The sequence below is a fragment of the Callospermophilus lateralis genome, chromosome 9 (assembly GCF_048772815.1).
Source record: "Callospermophilus lateralis isolate mCalLat2 chromosome 9, mCalLat2.hap1, whole genome shotgun sequence".
Taxonomy (NCBI): domain Eukaryota; kingdom Metazoa; phylum Chordata; class Mammalia; order Rodentia; family Sciuridae; genus Callospermophilus; species Callospermophilus lateralis.
This window is the reverse complement of record NC_135313.1, coordinates 91,113,553-91,136,553: the sequence shown is the minus strand read 5'-3', so window position 1 is coordinate 91,136,553 and position 23,001 is coordinate 91,113,553. Positions and strand designations below refer to the sequence as shown.

General features: G+C 32.8%; 1 protein-coding gene across 8 annotated transcripts in view; it reads left to right on the top strand.

Moving 5' to 3' along the window:
- Positions 1–23,001, top strand: part of R3hdm1 (R3H domain containing 1) — a 98,017-nt gene that overhangs the window by 31,567 nt on the left and 43,449 nt on the right. For 4 of the 8 annotated variants that reach the window (XM_076866874.1, XM_076866873.1, XM_076866871.1 and 1 more), the window contains 7 exons: positions 453–490; positions 574–624; positions 734–960; positions 3,205–3,459; positions 6,400–6,551; positions 12,037–12,351; positions 17,043–17,166. In XM_076866874.1, coding sequence (XP_076722989.1) covers positions 453–490; positions 574–624; positions 734–960; positions 3,205–3,459; positions 6,400–6,551; positions 12,037–12,351; positions 17,043–17,166 — 1,162 coding nt within the window. The remainder of the gene's footprint in view (positions 1–452; positions 491–573; positions 625–733; positions 961–3,204; positions 3,460–6,399; positions 6,552–12,036; positions 12,352–17,042; positions 17,167–23,001) is intronic. The other 4 variants (XM_076866878.1, XM_076866877.1, XM_076866875.1 and 1 more) reach the window with 3 other exon arrangements.

The window sequence follows — 23,001 nt, the reverse complement described above, 5'->3', positions numbered from 1 at the left end:
TTAAATAGATAAATAAAATAAAGGTATTGTGTTCAACTATTAAAAAAAAAAAAAGTAAGCATAGTAGCTAAACACACCTATAACCCCAGTGGCTCAGGAGGCTGAGTCAAGAGAATTGCAAGTTCAACACCAGCCTCAACAATGTAGCAAGGCTGTAAACAATTTAGTGAGACCAAAATAAAAAATAAAAAATGAGGAGGGCTGGGGGTGTAGCTCAATGGCAAAGTGTCTCTAGTACAAAATAAAAATAAGCATAGTATCTCCAAGCCACAAAAAATTCCATCATAATTTATATGTGTATCCTTATTCTTATCACCAATTTGGAGGTTTTTGGGGGGTGGGGATACTTTTTAAATATTATTGCGTGTGAATTTTGTTGTCATCGTTGGTTTACAAGTGGCATTATGTATTTGACTAAAGCTCAACTTTTTATCTCTCTCCTTTCTTTCTAGTCCCTATGTTCCCAAGAGAATTACGTTATTGACAAAAGGTAAGAGAATTTTTGACATCTATTTTGGTAAATATCTGATTGATGTTAATAAAAATTAAAATGTCTTATTCAAATTCCAACAGAATCCAAGACGAGGATGCTAGTAGTACCCAGCAGAGGCGCCAGATATTTAGGTATCGGAAGCATGTTTTCAATGCAGTACTGAAAAATTAAAGCATTTTTTCTTTATTCCTTCTTTTCTTTCCCCTATTAGCTTTTCAAAGTTTTATTTTTAAATTACAGAGTTAATAAAGATGCTTCAGGGAGATCAACCAATAGCCATCAAAGCAGCACTGAGAATGAGTTGAAATACTCAGAACCACGGCCCTGGAGCAGCACAGATTCAGATAGTTCCCTGCGAAATTTGAAGCCTGCTGTAACCAAAGCCAGCAGCTTTAGTGGAATCTCAGTCCTGACAAGAGGTGATAGTTCTGGAAGCAGCAAAAGCATAGGCAGGCTTTCTAAAACAGGTATAAATATCTGCTTAATCCTATCTAATCAAAATATTAGTTTCCTGATGTTGTCTTAACTTTTTATTATGTGGCTTTGATTATCTAAAATGTAAAATTGCTATCTGTAGTGCACTAACATTAGAATTCATTCTTAGAGATAGTTTACAAATTTCAATCAAAATAAAAATTTTTGTTTGTTGTGACAAAATTAGGTAGGTTTGATGGCACACCTCTTGGTGCCCAGAGGTAATTGAAAATTCTTCATTGCTTATTTCTTTTTGGAAAGCATGATTTCTTATCTTCAATTATTTAACACTAGGTTTTCAGCTAATACTGTCAGGTATTGATTGATATTTTTCATGAAGTCCTATATTTCCCTTTCCAAAATGAATAAAATTGTTAGAAGTTTTTAAGAAATTTAAAAACCAAGGAAAAATAGTATGATGTAACTGTTATCAATGGCTGGAAATTTTAATAGTCTCATTCTCTTATCTGTTTTGTGTTTAGAATACATTGATATATAACTTTTTCTTTTTACATTTTTACTAGTCGGCTTCAATACAAAAGAAGCTTATGTATCCTTTTAGGACCCTTGTAGATATTTATCCCACTCCCCAGCCCCCGTCCCCAATAAACAGGAAGTTCAGAAATGGCTGTTTCTCCCTGGATTTTGGGGTTAGTATAGATACTAGCATTATGCAGGCAAGATTTGAAGGGTACATTTCAGGGTAACCAAATTTTTAAATACCTGACTATAACCAGTGCTTTAAATGTTTAAGACTTGTGAATTTCAATTACCACCTTTTTAACTTAAAATATGGATATATTAAAAATATCTTAGTGGCTATGATGTCTTGCTAAAGATAGGCAAATATTATGAATATGAAAAAATCAGCATTTATTTTAAAATGGCCACTTCATGGTTATAATTTTAAAAAAGAACTATTACTGCATTATGAGAAAGTCATTTAGAAAAAGTACCAAATTAAAACATTTTGAGAACATGTAGTATAAACAGTCTATGTTATCTTCAAAGGTGAAAATAAATATTACTTAATCCTTTAATAGGGAAAATGATTTTTTTAATTCCTAGGATAAATTGATGGAGTTCTTGTCAAGAGCCATTTTGAAACAAAATAGAAACTGTCTTTCCTAAGGCAGTCTATATGGTTCATCATAGTGGTTTATTTCATTTCATTAATGACTCTCCAACTCACTAGGTGCAGTGGCACATGCCTGTAATTCCAGCAACTCAAGAGGCTGATATACAGGAGTATCTAAAGTTTGAGGCCAGCCTCAGCAATTTAGCAAAACCTTGTCTCTAAAATAAAAAAGATTAGTGGTATAGCTCAATGGTAATGTGCCCCAAGTTCAGTCCCCAATGCCAAAAAAAAAAAAAAGACTGTCTATCCCAAAGTCAACTTTCATTTTCAAAACCTAATCTAACTATATGCATTGTTCAAATATTTTCCGTTCTTTCATTGTCTCACTGTCCACCGTTAGCCATTATGCTGGAAGTCAATGCCATTTTCCATCTCTGTGATAGAGAATTACATAGATTGCAAGCATAAAAGCAGTCAGATTCAGTTATCAAATTAGTTTATTAATTTAGTGAGAAATAAATTTTAAGCTGATGCTAAATGTAAGTACTTGGAATATATTTGGTGCTATCTCTGTCCCTTGATAAGAAAATTGAAAGTTGAGTTTACATTATAGAAATGCTATGATTGTAAGCTGAGAAATGAAATTCTGCAGTGAAACTTGACAGTTTCTCTCAATAGAGAATTTATCGTTTCTGTTATTTCCTACACTATTCTTGATCTTTCTGTGTTCTTATAGATAAGGGGTTTCTGATATAAGAGGTTTGCGGCATTTAGCCGTACTAAGTTCTTTTTCCTGGGGGAAAATTGTAATCTGAATATTCCTAGGTGTTAATCTAAAAGGTAAAATGTATATAACTTTGTCCTTTTGGGAATGTGGATAATGTGCTTTTTGTGGCTGTCCGTGGCTGATGTTATTATAAACTTGCTTAAATTGCATGCTTTGGCTATGACTTTTCTGACAACTTAATGTGATCAGTTTGCTTATTAAACTTGTTTGTGTTGGGGGCAGGGTAAGCAAATTGAACAGTAAATCAAAAATAGCCATTGCTTTTATGTGATAACTGCATGTTATGCAATGTGAATTTAATTGTAAATTGTTAAAGCCTATGTTTTTATATAAGGTTTAAAAAATCCATATTTTTCATTACTCCTCCCCTAGGTTCTGAGTCTTCTGGTAGTGTAGGGTCATCTACGGGCTCTCTTTCTCACATCCAGCAGCCTCTTCCAGGTACAGCTCTCAACCAGTCTTCTCATGGCGCACCTGTCGTCTATCCAACTGTCAGCACTCATAGTTCTCTTTCCTTTGATGGTGGCCTAAATGGGCAAGTCGCATCTCCTAGCACTAGCTTCTTTTTGCTTCCCTTGGAAGCTACAGGCATACCACCTGGCAGTATTCTGATCAACCCACAAACAGGTTGGTATCCAGAAAAAGTTGTTTATTTCAGTTGAGATAGTAGAAATTATCTGAAAATAAAAGATACTTTTTAAATGTATTATCTGTGCAAGTGTTTGACAGCTTTTTATTTTTTTCACGAATAACTGACATTTTCCTAAGAACTTTAATAAAAACACTTACCCTAGAAAATTTTAAGATATTTAAATCAGAAGGCACTTTCCCCTGTGACATCTATGAAATCTTCAAGGCTAAATAATGACCTAACTACAATTAAAGATTAGTTCCTTTCCTAGAAATGAGACAGCCATCTTTGAAGAACAACTAAGTAAACAGCTCTTAATCATTATATAAAATGAAGTAGAGAAAAATCCTATACTTAATTTCTGCTGAGAATGTGGTGGTTGTTTTCTACAGAGGAAAAGCTCTGAGACATAATTTGTTGAAAGAAAATGAATAGTCATTATGAATTAGTATTGACCATACATGTTCTTATTTTTTGCAGTGAACTAATAGTACATCTATTGAGCATTTACTTTGTACCATATCCTGTGTTAGGTATTTTTGAATACTTCATTTATAATCTTTATAACAACCTTATTAGGTTGGTGAAATCCCCATTTATAGAGAAGGAATCTAAATCTCAGAGAGATGTATAAACCACACTTATAATATATTTCACTATGTTGAGTGACAAAAAATGATTTATAGAGAGAAAACATGATCTTTTAAAGGATTGCAGAAAAATGGAGAGCAGTTTATTGTGTAAGAAAGGATGTTATGCAGGTAATTTAAGAAAATATTGGTTAGTTAAATTTCTCTCTTCCTCTGTCTTCTCACTAAATGGGTATCGTAGTCAATGAATAGTTTATTTCACATAGTTGATTCTGTTTTTCTTTTATGATAATCCAATGTATTGTTTTCATTCCAATTTTATTTAATATATCAAAAGCAATTTATACAGTTAATTATATCTCTTATTTCTTGCAAGACCATTCAAATATTCCACTGGTGAGAACATGCAAAGAAATTTTAATTTTAAAATTATTTGGAAAGGTCATGAAAGCCATCTTGGATCTTTTGATGCCTTTACTTTAAAATTTGAGGATGTAGATGATGTGGTCATAAAGGCAGTGGTTAGGCCACATAAAAGTGGAAGTGTCAGATCTTTCTAGTGTCCTTGCCCTTTCCTTTTGTTTGTAGTAGAGAAAACCATGGCTTAGAACTCATTACTTTCATTTTTTTAAAATTCAAAACATATGAGTTAATATGGTTTTGGTGACATGAAAACATGAGGCTGTAACTCAGGAGCAGAGCGCTTGCCTAGCATGTGTGAGGCACTAAGTTTAATCCTAAGCACCACATAAAAATAAAGGTATTCTGTCCATCTACAACTATAAAAAAATTTTTTTAATTAAATTTCTTATGTGTTGATAGACTGAGAAACTGATCAATTATATACACTTTTAGTGAGTCCAAATATGATTTCTTCGATTTTGGGGAAGTGTTGTAATACATCTAACTTTTTGCAGACAGCCTTTAAATGACTTCTGATCCAGCTGTCATCCAAATGTGCTCTACCACTTTGTTTTTGTTTTCTATTTTTTCCAAATTCTTTAGCAGTCAACAGATATCTTGCCTGACTTGTTTTTGTTGTCTATAACTATCATATAAATTATCAGGAAGCTAACTGATGAAATTATTTTACTTTGGTGGACTTTTCCTACTTTGTAGCAATAGATGAGTAGAGTCTTCTCTTGAATATTATTTTATTATATGCCATAAGTTTCCTCAAAAAATAAAATAAAATGGAGAGTGATTTAATATGTAAGAAAGGATGATGTAAAGGCAATTTAAGAAAATATTAAATTGAGCTACAGCCCCAGCCCAAGAATTTTTTTATGTCATTAAAAAAATTAATTTTTCATGTCACCAAAAACCATATTAACTCATGTTTTAAATTTTTAAAAAATGAAAATATTAATTTTCTCTTTAGAATGTGTTCAATTTATCTCTATTCCTCTGTATTCTCACTAAAAGGGTATCATAGCCAGTGAACAGTTTTTGACATAATTATTGTTCTTCTTTTATGATAACTCAGTGCCTTGTAAAGAAAAACACTGATATTTGAATCTCTCTATTGCTTCATCAAATAAAAGTCTAGAAGAATATATACAAAATATTAGCTATAAAATTATGGGAGATTTATTTATTTATTATTTCTATTTGTTAACTATTTTTCTACATGAAATGCTATATTATATAATAAGAAAGAGTTGTTTAGAACACATGTATACAGAGTATTGTACCAAAGTTCTCTCTGACTTTTTCATTTACCAGTGAATAAGGCTCATAGGAAGTAAAAAGAAGTTGTTTTAGAAAATTATAATTAAAAATAAATTACTTACAACTTTTTCAAATTTGAAATTATAAAATAAGGACACTGCCATTAAACTCAAAATTTGAAGTTTAAAGCTGTCAACCATCTTAATTTTATCCTACATTAATGAAATATATGCAGCACAGCCTCTAAGTTAAAGATTTCTCATCCACTAATAAAAATTAATGAATAATAGTCTATTATCCTATAGTCAAGCATTTTTTCTTTAAAATGTGTCCAGCCACACAGGAACACAGTCCTACAACTGAGTAAAATATGTTGCATGATTCAGAATTTTTCAGAAAATACTGTGTATTATAAAGTAAACTCAGTAAGATCTGGGACAATAACACAGCAGCAAAACATTTGAATATTTAACTAGGAAAAATAAAGACTTTAATAGCTTCATGTCAAATCAGTCTATTTCCCAGTGTAAGAAAATCGTTTGTTTTTTTTTATAAGTAGGAGTTTTGGAAGTGGAGATAAGGAATGTGTGGACATGTTTTGTAAATTGTCAGTAGAATGACGTATTTTCAATCTTCATTGTAAATTGTCTTTTTTCTCCTTTTCTAATTTTTCAGGTCAGCCCTTCATAAACCCAGATGGAAGTCCAGTTGTGTATAATCCTCCTATGACTCAACAGCCAGTTAGAACCCAAGTGCCTGGACCTCCACAGCCACCTCTGCCACCCCCACCACCTCAACAACCAGCAGCTAATCACATTTTCTCACAGGTGCACATATCCACAGTTACCTAATGCCAAGTTCACTTTCTTTTGCATATTGAAACAAAATTTACTAAGTATAATTTATATTTTATAAAATATAAAATTTACTAAGTATAAATAACAAAATTTACCAAGTAAGTCTTAGAATGTTAATATTTTGCCACTAGTGATGTCCCACTCACTACTCACAGCGAGCCTTAAATTCAAGGGCTTTCAACTAATAAATACTAAAAATAGTTTGGAAAGAAGGGAATGGTTTTATCTTATATGCCTGTTACTTTTCGTTATTTTATAACAATAAGAAATGGGCAAAGAGAGAAATTAAAACAAAATAAAAGTTGTTTATTGGCTCAGTGAGCAAAATAAATTGTTGTAAGATCCAGCAGATCAAACAGAAGAGACTAAAGGGGTTTGCTGTAGTTCTGCAAGGTATTCTTCCATTCAACTACCCTGTAAGAAAGTGAGACAGAGATTGGGAGAATTCCCAGAAGTATTCTTTGTTGGGGATAGGAGGGTATTGAGTATTGAACTCGGGGACACTTGACCATTGATCCACATCCCCAGCCCTATTTTTTATTTTATTTAGAGACAGGATCTTACTGAGCTGCTTAGCAGAAGTACTCTTAATAATTTCTTCAATTTGCTTATAAATAAATGTTTGCACATATATTTTCACATTCAATCTTTTTCCCCTAAAGATGTGTTCTTCATCTTTGGAGAACTTGATTATGCCAATCTAAACTCTTATTTTCATTTCTAACTTTTAAAGATTATTTGTTTATTTATTTATATAAAAAGCAGTTTATAAAGTTAGTTATACCTCTTTTTCCCTGCAAGATGATTTTAATGTTAAGACCATGCATAAAAATTTCATTAGCTTTGCTCACAAGAGATATCATTTATATTTTGGGGATAAAAAACATACACAAGCAGTTTAATTGTGTTATCAAATAGTATGAAAGTCATGAAAATAATTGGCCTCTGCCAATTAAGACTCGTGGGCAAGGCAGTTGGGTTTTTTATTTTATGTGTTTGTTTAAATTGAACTTAAAAGTTTTTGGGGCACTTCTAAGATCAGGCAAATGAATTCATATATGTAGAGGAGAGTGCCTTCCAGACACTCCTATATCTCCTTCCCAAACTCCATTTGGTTACACACACTCATACTACATAAAACTTCTTTTCTTGGCTTCATTCATTTTTGCTCTTTATTTTACTAGCATGTAATTGTCTTTGCAGGCTATGTATTTCACAAGAGCTTCACAAGAGTGATTTTGATCCAGTTCATTTTTATTTAATTTTGTGGGATAAATGTCAGTGTGGCAGCTTCAGAAAATTCTGAAGATTTATCTGTGATCATATTTTTTACATTTTTATCCCTCAGAAATAACTTTGATGTAGTTAGAAGAGATTATCCTAAATGGAGGTATAAAAATAGATGCTTCAATGAGCTATAATTTGAGGTTTTGAGGCATGCATCAAACTCCATGACTGATTTTCCTGGCATTATCTTAAGTGTTGTGGGTATTCATTATCAGATAAAAAAGCAAAGTCTCAATGATCAAATGATGTCAATAGCTATCTTTTGCACACTGAGATCATTCATTCACAGAATTTCAAATAAACAAACAAAATAATGCTGTGGTTTCCAAACCTTCCCAATGGGCTAATTTCTTAACCATATAATGTAAAACCAATTACCTTAGATGGATGTTGTTTTGCAGGTAGTGCAAAGTCAGAAAAGGAAGTGCTAAGGCTCTATCTTAGAATTTCGCTTTGATCCATCAGTCTTTTAGCCCATAGGTGGCTCTTTACCATCTGACACTGGGAGACATTAATCCATGTTCTTGATTCTCATAGTACTCTTCCTTTTATCCTCAAAAAGACCAAAATTTTTGTTGCATCTGACACTTATATAGAAAGTCAAGTTTTCTCAAAGTTATATCTTAATGGCTATCTGTCTTGATAACACATTGAATAGAAGTTCTAAAGCCACTGTGCCTCATTAGTGTGATATACACTGCCATCTTCTAGGAAGCTTGCTCATTTCTAGTCCAGAGGTTTATGAGCAACCAGAGGCTACTCTACAGATAGTTCAGCATTTACTTTTTTTTTTCTTTTTGTGCTTTCACTTTAATCTAGCATTTTTATTGGAATCTATACTAATCCAAACCTTTTGTTTTGCTTTGCTTTCTAGAAACCATAGTGTTGGTTTTGTACTAAAAAAGGGCAACTCATAAATCTTAGTTGTCCTCAGAATTTTTCCTGATTTAGATTATTCCCTGAGCAGTCATTCCTTTACTTTGTCTTACATTTTTAAATCATTCTCTTCAGAGGTATTGTCCAAAGCAAGATTTTTTTGTGAATATACATTTTCACCAAAAATAACCGATTAGAGTACCCGGGTTCTGCATCTGCTTGTGTATCTTACTTTCTACACATCACTTCTTTTTCCTTGTTCTGATTGTCATCTGTAAAGTGGATCACAGTGTTCAAGCCTATATGTATTTTTATCCCCTTTATAATCAAATTTATAAATATAAGATTGAGATGAAATCATATACTAATGTTATTGTATAAATGGTCAGCTATATTCCCCAATTTTTCAAATGATCAAATTTTTTTTTTTTTTCAGAATACCTGTTTTTTAGTGCCCCCAGGAAACATAAAAAACTCTTTCCTAGAACTCAGAAGTATTTCATTAGTGGATAAAGATTTCTAGTAACTCATTTTTCAGCTCCCAATGTGTATTCTTTCAATAAAACATGTTTAATTAAAAGGGAATTATTTATCTTCCTTACTTTAAAGAGTTTGTGTGTGTGCATATGTATGTATTGTTAACTAAGGTTGTTATTTTAAGTTGTTACTATTAATGTTACCCACAGTGCATTTTTCTTACAAAATTGCTAAAATTTAGGAACTTTGGCCCTAAAAGAGTATTTGATCATGCCTTATCAAGTAGAATAATTTGCATAAACATTGTGTAAGTTATTACTCTCTGATAATAAGAATGAAGTTTTTTCATTTATAATTTAGTGTTATATACCTAAATAGGACAGTCCCTCCATAAAAATGAGGAAAAAAGTATAAATAGTTTTGCTTTTACTAATTTAACCCAGGGGTCTTTGTTAGATAATAGAATTTAAAATGACTCAATTACCTATTTGCATTAATCTATAATAAAGAAGTATTTTTATCACAAAAAAAATCCTTCTAGTTATGAAGTAAATTTAGGCATAGAATGTTCTCAAAAGTTTCATTGTGTAGTTTCTTCATTTGGTATTGTTTTGTTTCCTCTGTTGTATTTTAAATGACTTTGTAAATGTTAAAGCTATTGCCCAAAACTATTAATTTCCATTTAATGCAATTTTTCTAGCATTTTATTCTGACATTAACATTGTTTGCCGACCTATTATTCTTTAGCCTGTTCGTCCTCTGCAGTCCTCTGCTCAGCCTGTTCAGTGCTCTACAGCCCCTTACCCACCCCCGCTCCTGCCAGTCTCACCCACCCAGCAATATTCCGTGGTACTATATCTCTATTCACCTCCTGTGTTGTTTCTTTATGTTGGATATGTGATAATTAAACTCTAATATTTTCCTACTTTTTCATAATGAGATAATTTTCAGATTGACTATTCTAGTTCTAAAATGTTTTAGCTTTGTTTCTCTTATTAGAGATCAGTGTAGAATCTGTGCAGTTGTAGGATGGCAGGTTTTATCTGGATTCAGATTTTCTATTCTGTCCCCAGTGTTATGAGTCCAGAAGATTCAGTACCAGTTATTAGAATAAATTGTAGCTTAGAGCTTCAGAGGACCTCTTCTAAGTATCTTCCTGAAGATCTCTAGATATTTTATTTCTAACTATAAACTAATGGGACCTCCTTTAATCCAAAGTCTGCCCCCAAATTATACCTCTCAGTGTATAGAGTACACTGCCACATTAGCTGTGACCCTGAAGTAGCAATGTAAAGTACCTTCTGCATAATGCCTAGCATGAAGTATATTTTAAGTAAACATTAGTTTTCTTTCCTTAAAATGAAATTACTAACAGCCTTAATATTTTTTTGCAGTAATACTGCTATTTTTTAGACTATATTGACCATCACATTTTGAAATTGTATTTCAAGTCAGATTACAAACTATATCTGACTATCATCCCCAACTCTTTTTGGAAACATTTTGTTTTGTTGGTGTTGACTTTGTTTGGAGGTAGGACAACCTTATTTACCAACCTTAACTCTAAATTATTTCCGAAAGTTACTTCCAGTGTGAAAAGAAAAGAAATTTTTATAGTGTTAAAAATATTTAGAAAAGAATAACAAAAAGCCTCAAACATGTTTTGGAAATTTTCACTAGAATTAGAAAATGACTTTTCAATGTGTCTCTGACATTGTTGTATATGGTATCTCATTTAAGAATACTTTACCATATTACTTATTTAAGTATAGCTAACAGGTATGTTCAGTAGGTATGCTCTTTCCTATCAAATCCATTCACTGAATTACTGTGATGGCACTAGAGTACTTGGGAAGAGTAAAACTTGTATTTTCAATTATTGAAATCAGGTTCCCCTTTTGCAATCCTTTTTCTTCTCCATAGCATTAATTTACTTCTAAAAACCATCAGACTAGAAACCGCAAATATGTCAGCTTTAATTTGGCAACTCAGTTGCCACAATTTTGTAAATCACTTTTTTTCAGGATTGACTTTGTAATAAAATGAGGTATATATTGTTATCTGTGGCTCCCTGGAAGAAGGATAATTCTATTTAAACATCATACTATTTTAGTGGTATTTTTCTAGACCAGTAGAAGGTGGTCCTTAACACTGTTGGTTCAAATGACACATAAATCATAATAATGTCTTGGGTGAGTGCAGAAGCAGCATAAACTGTCATTTGGATTACACTTATGTAACATTTAACTTTAGTGACACTAGGGAAGAATAGAATGGAAGACCAAATGATTATCAAAGAGATTAGAGAGAGGGGCTGGGTGATTGGATTTTGATTGTTGAGGTACAGTGATGCAAAGAACTGGAGTCCTGCCTTCTAGGAAAAAGTATTCATCACTTTATTCTTTACCTGGTCTTTGAAGTACTTTCAGAAAATGTATAATATAAAAATGTCCAATTTTACCTAAACATATTAATATGTATTTAATCTTTATTTAAATAAACGTCTTTTCATTTTTTGATCTTTTCTGCATGCTCTCATTAGCTATATTTTATAAATAACTGTAATAATGCCATTATAATAGCCCTGCCTTCCACTTTAAGAGTTCTCATGTTCTTGAAAGTGCTCTTCTGTTAAATCAGATCTGTTGTAGATGTGTTTGATGTCCATAATATATACTATTGCAACTCAGTTAAAAATGTATAAGATACTTTTTTTATATAGAAGTTTTTTTCTTTCTTGTATAAAATACTTTTCATGGATTAGCTCGGACCATGTGTAAAAGGCTTATTAATTGCAAACTTTTCCCTTTTTTAGCAGGATAACCTTGGTTCTCAGTTCAGCCACATGAGTCTTGCCCGCCAGACATCTGCTGATGGTTCTGATCCTCATGCCACCATGTACCAGTCCACTGTTGTTCTTCAGTCTCCGCAGCAGTCTGGATTTATTGTGACAGCAGCACCCCCACCACATCCTCCTCCTCCTCCTCCTCCTCCTCCACCACCACCTCCTCCTCCTGCCCCCATACCACCTGGGCAGCCAGTCCCTACTGCTGGCTATTCTGCCTCTGGTCATCCTGTCAGCCAACCTGTGCTCCAACAGCAGGGATATATCCAGCAGCCCTCACCACAGGTACATTGATTTTTCATCTTTTCTTTCTTATTGGAGTCTCTCATTTACGATCAGTTTTCACTTCAAAGATCTGATTTTAAATTCTCATGGAAAGAATTTGTGACAGTGTATAAACTTATCTTCTCCCATCTGGAGATAGTTAAGCACATGTTGGACACCCACATTGACAGGTAAATGTTGGTGAGTTTAACTACATAATCTTTGAATTTCCTTCTGATCCTGAGAGAGGTGTGTGTGTATTTGTTTATTTTTAATTAGCTTAAGGAAAACACAATAAATGTAAATAGCATTTCAAAAAGAAGAGACCATTTATTTGTTACTTACTAGTATCGAATATAGGAATAAGTTGATCTTGTATTCTGTGGTTTTGTTTTGTTTTGCAGTACTGCAGATCCAACCCACAGCCTCCCATATGCTAGGCTCCACCATTGAGCTACACCTGCTCTCCTGTGGCCTTTGTATTCAGTTATTCTAGTAGGTTTTTTTGTAGACAGCTTAGAATTTTCTACACCCAAGATTATTTCCATGATCTTTTCCAATCTGTATGCCTATTGTTTTTTCTTCTTCTTGCCTCATTGACAAGGGAGATACTCCAATACAATATTGAGTAAAGATTTTGGGGGCAGGGGGTTGTTGTTGTTTTGGTACCAGGGATGAAACCCAAGGGTGATGAATCACTAAACCACAGCCCTTTTTTATTTTTGATTTTGAGACAGGATCTAACTAAGTTGCTAAGACTGGCTTTGAACTTGCCATCCTTCTGCGTCAGCCTCCCAGGCCACTGAGATTACAGGTTTATGCCACCACTCCCAACTTGAATAGAAGTTTTGAAAGTACATATTCTTGCCTTGTTTTCAATCATAGGGGGAAGGAATACAGGCTTTCATCATTAAGTGTGGTTTTATCTGCAAGCTTTTTAAACATATTCTGTCAAGTTGAAGAAATTCCCTTTTATTCCTAATTTGTTAAGACTCTTCACCATGAAAGAGTATTAAATTTTTTGGAGTGATTTTTCGGTATCTATTGAAGTAATCTTGTGATTTTTCTCCTTTAATTCTGTGAATATGGTGAATTGTCTTGACTGGTTATTTTAAATTTTTTTATTTTGAAATAACATATTTGTACATATTTCTGGGGTACAATGTGACATTTCAATACATTTATACAGTATGTAGTGAGCAGATCAGGGTAATTGGCATATCTACACCCTCAGATATTTATTATTTCTTTTTGTTGGGAACAGTCATTATCCTCTCTACTGTTTTGAAATATTCAATTGTTGAGGTTGACTAACTTTTCAATGTTTAACTTACTTTTAATTTCTGGAGCAGACCCATTTAGTCATGGTAGAGTATTCTTTTTATATTTTGCTGAGTAAATTTGTTAGTGTAAAGTACTTTTGCATCTGTGTTAATGAAGGATATTAGTCTATAGTTGCTTATTAATGTCTCTGGTTTTATCATCAGGGTGGTACCATACTGGCCTCAAAATGAGTTAGGCATTATTCTCCCTCCTTTATTTTCTGTAGGAATTTGTGTGTGAATTTTGCTATTTCTTCTTAAATTTTTTGTTAGAATTCATCATTGAATCATCTGTGCCTGAAGCTTTTTGCAAAGAAAATTTTTAAATTTCAGATTGAATTTCTTAGAGCTATTATAATTTCCTGTTTCTCTTTGGATCAGATTTGATAATTTGAGTCCATTTCATTTATGTTACAAATTTTTTGGCATAAAGTTGTTCCTAATATCCCCCTTATATCATACTTTCAATATCTTTGGAATCATTGTATAGCCTATGTTGATCTCTATGTTGTGGAATTATAATAAATCTTTATGAGTTCTGGACATTAGGACCTTTATTAGATGTATGATTTGCAAATATTTTTACCCATTCTAAAAGTTGTCTTTTCACTTTGTTGATTACATTCTTTGATATACAGAAGTTTTTAATTTTAATAAAGTCTACATCATCTGTATTTTCTTTTGTTGCTCACTTTCAATAGCATATCTAAGAATCCATTCCCAAAACAAGGCCGTGCAGATTTTAGACTATGTTTTCACCTAAGAAGTTTATGACTTTAGCTCCTGTATTCAGGTCATGTATCCATGTTGAGTTAATTTTTGTGTTATGAAGTAAGGGCACCCCTCATTCTTTTGTAAAGTATTTGTGTGATTATTTGATTATTCCATCATAATTTGTTGAGGGCACTTTGCTTTTCCCCTTGAAGAGTCTTGGTACTTTGTTGAATATCAATAGACATTGAACGTAAGGGTTTTGGGGAGTGGGGTAGGTACCAGGGGTTGAACTCAGAGCCACTCAGTCATTGAACCACATCCTCAGCCTTATTTTGTATTTAGAGACAGAGTCTCACTGAGTTGCTTAGCACCTCACTTTGCTGAGGCTGGCTTTGAACTTGAGATCCTCCTGCCTCAGCCTCCCAAGCTGCTGGGATTACAGGTGTATGCCACTGTGCCCACCTATAAGGGGCTTTTGTGTTTTGTTTTGACTCTACTTCATTATTCTATATTTTTGTCTTCATATCATTAGTACATTAATTTTTTTAAATGGAAATTATATGTCTTCCAAGTTTGCTCTTTTTCAAGATTATTTTGACTTTCAGGTCTCTTGTATTTCCCCATGAATTTCAAAACAAACTTCCATTTCTGCAAACAAGGCCATTGGAATTTTGATAGATATAATCCTGAACATATAGATCTCTTCAGACATTATTGCCATCTTAAGTCTTCCACTCTTAATAAACATCATGTTTTTATATGTACTTAAGTTGTTCATTTTTTTCATATTGTTTTTTGTTTTAAATTTGTTTCTCCATTAAATTTTGTCCATTTTTTATAGTATTTGAATCTGTGTCAGTCAACTTATTTTTATTATATCTTCCTGATAAATAAACTGGTATCATTTTGAAATGTTTTTCTCTTTAGTATTTCTTGTTTTGCATTCTGTTTTACCTGAGATTGAAGATAATATGACATAAGCTTTCCTTCAAGTAGCATTTAAATGGTGTGTCCTCTTCTCTATACTTTTATTTCCAACCTTTTACTTAAAGCTTGTCTTATGTCTGTTTCATAGTTGGGTTTTAGATTTTTATCCATTCTGATGGAAGTATTACTAGACCCTTTAGATTTAACATATTTATTGACATAGATATACCATGTTGCTATTTGTTTTCCATTTCCTATATATGTCTTATTTCTATTTGTTTTTTTTCCTGCCTTTTGATTTGAGCTTTAAATATTCCATTTTCTGTCTTTTTATCTACATCCCTATGAAACTTGTGAATGGTTGTTTTTGTAGGGACATGTGCCTTTAGTTTACCAAAGTCTACCTCAAGTGACTTTTGAAAAGTATAACAGTCATATACAGTATAATACCATTTACCCTCCCTTTATCTTTTGTTATTGTTGTCATATATATTGCATCTGTATACATTGTAAAAACAATAATAATGTTACAATTTTTGCCTTAAAAAGTGATGTCTTGGGGCTCAGTGTTGAGCGCTTGCCTCGCATACATGAGGAATTGGGTTCGATCCCCAGCACCACATAAAATAAATAAATAAAGATATTGTGTCCAACTACAACTAAATAAATATGATGTCTTTTTTTAATTACAAGGAATAAAAGAAAGCATAATAATGAATAAGATGATTTCAGGTTTTACCAGTTACTTGCTGATACTTCCAGGAAAAAAAATAAATGAAGAGATCCCATATATATTAACATCTATTCTAGTGTATCATAGACAGGAAAACTGCCGTGAACTTTGGAGATTCTCAAACTACAACCAGTAGAGGAATTTTATGGTTGGCTGGTTTTCAGATGAGATGGGTACCCTTTAAGATCGCCACAGATCTCTGATCTTCTTATAAGTAATCTAATCAAAAGAACAGAACCTGAGGAAGCCTGTGACTTCTCTAAAATGAGCCTACTTATGCTCCACTGAATTACTTATTCATTCTTCACCTCATCCTAGGTCAAATTAAGAGAAATTCACAACTGATATGAATAGCTCTGAAAGGAAAAATAAATCAATAAATCAAAGGAAATGTGAGGAAAAGTAAAAAGTGACATGTGCAATAGTGTATTGGTATGGAAGTGGATAAACAGGTTTATTTATGCAGTGAATGATATTCAGCAGTTAACTGAGCTGGCAGTACATGTTTCATAAATGATTTTAATCGCAAAATAAGTTTCATGAAGTTGTATATTGTAAAGTACCACAAATTAACATTTTTAAACACTCAACAATATATGTATAGATTGTAGATATATAGTAAAAGTTTAAGACATTTATAGAACTATAGCCAGATATGGTGGCACATACCTGTAATTCCAGCGAATCAGGAGGCTGAGGCAGCAGGATCACAAGTTCAAAGACAGCCTCAGCAACTTAAAAGATCCTGTTATTTCAGTAGTATTTGGCTTTAAAAAAAGAGGGAAATCTGAAATAAATAATGGCAAAAATATTCAAATATGATTGATGGGCACATTAGTGTATACTGTATGTTTGAATTTTTTAACTTTTTCCATTAAATGTAAAAATTAGAAAATCAGATTTCAGATGATTGATGGCTGGAAATAATTATTATTCATATACTCTAATGTTCCTCACAAGAGTGGGGGAAATTTGCAAGTGAAATTGATTTTTGTCCTCAATGTTTATAATCCTAGATGCCAGCCTGTTATTGTGCTCCAGGCCACTATCACTCCAATCAGCCTCAGTACCGCCCTGTCCCTTCTGTCCATTACAGTTCACATCTAAACCAACCACTGCCACAGCCTGCACAGCAGCCAGGTGAGTCACATTTCTGATGTCATGCATTCTTAGCTGTGGATATTGCTTTTTTTCATCAAATTTCAAAATTAATTAAGATACTATCACATTCAAGGATCTAAATATGTGCATACATATGAGTATGTAAGCCAGTGAGATTTTTAAAATGAACGTATCTTAGAAGTCTCCAGAAACCAGCACACTGTCAGATTTGTATTCTAAAGGGATGAGAGCCACAATGGGAAGGTTCTGCCAGGCTGAGTGGTGTGCAGCTGCCTAGTCCTCACTGCTATGGTAATAGAAGCCCTCTGCAGCCTCAAAACAGCAAAGAAAGGCAAGGCAATGCAAAATGTCTTCTTAAGGGCTAACCAGAAACAAAGACCAAGACCACCTAAATTTGATTGAAAACTCTAGCTGAGGGATGATATTTTATTATCTTAGTCTCATGAAAAATGCCTTAAAGGAATGTTTTTATGTGTATTTTCAGTGTATTGTTTTCAATTCTTGATTATATAGAAAAAGAAAACAAATTCATTCAGTCTAATACTAGACATACAATATATATTTAAATTCAGCATTCTTTTCCTTTTGCCCTCTTTTAAATTTTCTTCAAGCCTTCAGTGAAAACAGCTGTAATATTAGTGTAAAAATATGCTTCACACTAGTTGCATTCTTATGTCCCAGTTGTTTAATAAGGTATTTATCTGGACTTTCATAACTATGGGGTTGAAGTAGAATTTTATTGTTGGTCTCTTTAGAGAATTTCTAGCTGTTTGTAACTATTGAAGGTCCTCAGACTATGCAAGTGTGACTCATGGAGGCACCATCACCTCCTCTGAGGAGTTTGCTGCTCTTGAAATTAAGTATGACTCTGAGACTTATCTCCACTTCAGGAGAAACATCTCTGCCTGGCCCATCTGGTGAGAAGTACTCTTACTTCTTAGGGGTGCAGGCTCCTGTGATCATTATGATTCATCAACTTCCTTTATCAGATGAAAACCATACTTAGCATAATTCTGCAGCAGAACTTTCACATCCTTAACCTATTTCCCCTGGGAGTGGTCTTGTACCTAGTATGCAGGTTCTTCCCTTTTCTGTATATTATTAGCCTTGTATTGTATGTGTGACAAATGTTTTCCGAAGGATGTTGAGTACAAACAGGCCATTTTAGCCAAGTGAGAATGTGTTCTCTGTCTCAAATATGACTCTTTTTAGTTTAAGGTTTACCTGAAGCTTAGTAATACAGCCCATGTCAAATAATATAAATTAGCATATATTCTAATTTCAAAAGATATCAAAAGTTGTTTTTTTATGCATGGTACCATTGGTCATGATACTGCTCATGCTTTACATACATTGTTGTTTTGTTCTAATAGAAATTATTTTCTAAACTTTCCTGGACCTCAGGTGATTGACTTTTCTTTAATATTTTTGTCTGATTTTTCTTCCAAAACTAACATTGATTACAATTGATGTCATGATATTTAAAAAAAGAAATTTATCCTCATGCTAGCACCTTTTGTTTGACAAATTAATTCAGTTCACTACTGTACGCTGTTAATGAGGCAAACAACTATTTTTTTTCTATATTGTGTGAGTCTTTTAGTTTTGTTCTTTTCCATGGCAAGATCTTTAATCCTTTTCATAATCAAACTGCCTACAAAATAAAAATTTTTATTCACAAATTGGGACTAATGTGCTAGTGCGAATGCATCTCTGCAAAAGAATTTTTCACTTAATGGAAAATGATTACAAATTCCTAGACAAGAACCAAAATATCTGATATTTTAGCATATGCATATTGTCAGTGATTTTTTTAATTGTGATGTTTTCTCTATGCCTAGTTATAAAAAAAAAAGAAAGGAAACAATAAGTCAGATAATGCAGGCACAGAAAAGAGAATCATGTCTTTGAATAGTTTTGGACCCTTTGCTTGACTATTACAACTTAGACATAATGTGACACTTTTAAACTAATTTTGTCCATTTAGTTGTTTTATGCAGTAGCCTCTTACAGCTTAAGTTAGTTTTATCTCAGTTTGAAGAATAAAAAAGAAAAGCATTCTTATCTAAGAGAAATTTTTGTTATCCTAATAAGTATAATAGAAAATTTCCCTGCAAATCTACCCAGCAGATACTATGGTGATAATTACATTATATCTTTTTATAGAATTAGTAGGAATTTGAACTCTTATAAAAAAATGTAGTCTAAGGAATTTTTTATAGTTAAACAATAGTATTTCCTTTTTAGAGTTTTTTAATCCTTGTATTTATTTTTTTAAACAATTTTTTTTTAGTTGGACACAATGCCTTTATTTTATTTTTTATGTGGTGCTGAGGATCGAACCCCATGCCCTCCACATGCGAGGCAAGCACTTTACCACTGAGCTACAACCCCAGCCCCTCCTTGTATTTATTTCACCATCTCAATCTGATTAAAATGAGAAATTTACCACATCCTTTACTTTTTTTTTTTTTTGGCCACACAACACTTGCATACCCACAAATATCAAGAAGCATGTTGTTTTCTTTTATTACATAAAAGGGTGAAACTAATTATTCAATGAAATAATGAAAGCATTGGTAAACTTGGAACAAATTTTCTTCACTGTGGCACAAATAATAGTTAAATGTATATATGTGAGTTTTAAGAAATTTTTCCCAAATTAACAAACCCAGCTGAGTCAATTATTATTAGGCTGGGTAGGGTATGGCAGTAGAAAAGAAATCAGAATTTTCTATTATTTTTCCCTTTTGAAGGTAGAGAGAAGGTTGAAAAGATTTCTCAAGAATAAAATGCTTTGGTAGCCAAATGTGTGCCAGTGGACAAGAGTTACATTGATCTCACTGACAATAAATCTCCACATATTAAGGAAATCAAATTGAAATAGTATTAATTTGACTGCTGAGAAATGAATGCACTAGTCATTAAAAATGTGAAACTACTGAGCATGATCATTTGAAATAAGATTGAGTTATCCCATCTATAGAAACAGAAGAAATTCTGGACAGTTCATTGTATAATGTGTAAAAAATAGCAAACTATGAGTCAGAATTCTGATGGCTCCTAGTCATTTTTAACTGGTGCTAGCTATATCACTTAAAACCTCTGAGTTTTAGTTTACTCACTTGCAAAAGTAAGGGAGTTTTACTGTATTGTCTATTGAACCTCTGTGTACTCTAAAATTCCATGAATCTCTGTATCTCCTGTGAGCCATTTCTGATGGAGAAAGATGAATATTAGAGAATTTATTTGCGGCAGCTTAGCAACTTACTGTCAATAATTAGAGTCATACAAGCAGCTGTTTCAGAAGATAATGTTACTTGCCTATTGGAATAGTAGATGTATTATCTTAACCCTTTAAAATGTGTAGTTTGAATACTATAAAGTACACTGCATGTGAGGAGTTTGGTGTGCTATAGAAAAACTCTTCTGCAGGTAGTAATTTTAGCAAAAATTTTAGGTTTCTGAAGCCCTGGTTCTTTTATAGGCAGCTGCTTTCATTCTTACAACTCTTTTTAAAAAAAAGTTTGCAGCTTCACCATACATGTTTAATATTTTGCTATAATTGGCCTTGTTCCTGAGCTGTTGGATTCGGGGCCGTAGCACTGTCTGAGAGGCTTACATTTCTCACAGTGAACCGGTCTCTTTTTCAGCTGCTTCCTGGCTTCTTTTTACTCAGATTTCCACTGCTTTTTGCTTTTTGCTTTTTGCTTTTTTTTTTTTTTTAATGCTAAGCTATTAACATTTGTTTATAATTTCCATTAATTGTAACTGCCTTTTAATCATGCATCATACTCAGAAATAAGCATTTAATTTAAGTGATAACCTTGGCTTAATATAATTTACCTTTTAAAAATTCATGAAAACTATTTAATTTCTTTTCCAAAGCAGATTTGAATGCCAGATTCAGTATGGTTTGGAGCTTATCAAAAAAAGTTTATTGTCTTAAACATGCCATACTCATTAGCAGAAGTCAATTGCTACACAAATTTTTAGGGACATTATAAATTAAAGCATGCCTTCAAATGGACCTAAGATACCTAAATGCATTTGAAGCTACTTGGGCCAAGGATATAATTCAATTTTTTTTCAAACTGGGTTATTATTGCATGCCTATGAGAAAATAATTCTGTAAAACTAAATATAGTTTTAGTTTTGCAACCATTTGGCAAATATAAAGAATATCAGTAAATTTATACCTTCAGTCAGCTTTCCAGTAACTCAACCATGTGATTCCAAATTTATTTATTTATTTATTTATTTATTTATTTATTTATTTATTTATTTATTTTAAGAGAGAGGGAGAATTTTAATATTTATTTTTTTAGTTATCGGCAGACACAATATCTTTGTTTGTATGTGGTGCTGAGGATCAAATCCGGGCTGCACGCATGCTAGGCAAGCGCGCTACTGCTTGAGCCACATCCCCAGCCCAATTTCAAATTTATTAAGGTTTGTTACCTGCAAACTATCGTTAGATCTTGATGAACTACACTATAGAAAACATGATTTAGGATAAATAGCATAAGACATGCAGACCACTGGCAGAATTGCAGGGCATAAATTTAAGAGCAACTTGGGTTTAAAGGCAAGCAAGGAAGAAATACCACTTTAGGTGAGTAGAGGAGGGAACATATTGACAGGAGATTCAGCTATGTCAAATAGAGACTACAGGAAAGTCAATAATTTCTTTATTTGACACTATTACCTGGTAAAAGGAATTTTGTATTTGTGTTACTGGGTGGTAGCCCTGGCTAGCCTTATGTTTTCATTGATTCTCTGAGTATTTCTGAGCATTGTGAGCAGCACAGAATCAGACATTTTGTAATACCTACAAATCCACCTATTTCCCTTTTCCCTTCTCCATTAATCTGCTGCCACTGAAATCTGGAGCCAAATATATCTGGTAAGTACCCCAAGATTTCCTTGAGTTGTTCAATAGAATAGTCATTTAAACAGCTGAGAATTAAAACATCTGTGTAGCTGATTTAATTAGAATTGAGGGTTTTTTTGTTTTGTATTTATGTTTATTTTGGGCACAAAGGTAGGAGAACAGAGAATGTTGGGGAGAAAGAATAGTGAAGTATGATGACAGCTATCCCCTTCCAAATATGCCTGAGGAACTAACCTTAATTGAACTTGCCTGCCCACTAAAATAATGCCACAAATAGAAAGATGACTAGGATTATAAGCGTGAGAGTTTGATAATTTGGAAATAGTTCTTCTAATTTACAAATGAATTTAGATTCAGCAAAATAGCTCATCTTTTTAAATAAAAAACCAACTACTTTCACAGTGCTGCTCCTGTACAAGTTCAGACTTAAAAATTTTAATACTACTATTAAGGGAAATAACCTTAGATTTATGGCTATTCTAAGTCATTCTTCATTTCTTCTATTATCTTTCTGATTGTATCTAATCTGTTATTAAGAATGCTTTCCTTTAACACAAAAGCTAGCTCAGGTCACTTATATAAAATAAAACTAGCCTATTAAAGTCTACTTTTTTGCTGAACACTGTATTTCTTTCTTGCTCCCTTCTCTGTTAAAGTGAAATAGAGTTTAAAATAGAATTTTATTGGGGGCCCTCCAGGGAAGTGCCTGAGCCATCAATTTATATTGTCCTAGTTCTCTCAGCTTGCAGAATTGATTGTGCTTTCCTCTGAAAGTGCTGGAAGAAATGAGATATTATTGCAACTATGCATTCCTTTACCAAAGGAAAATGGTAGGGTTAACAAGCACCTGTGTTGAGATCTAGATGTTAATTCCATTTGGTATTATTATTGGTATTGCATGCTCTACAATATAGATACTTTCTCCCAAGATTGACAGACATTTCTATAAAAGTTATCAT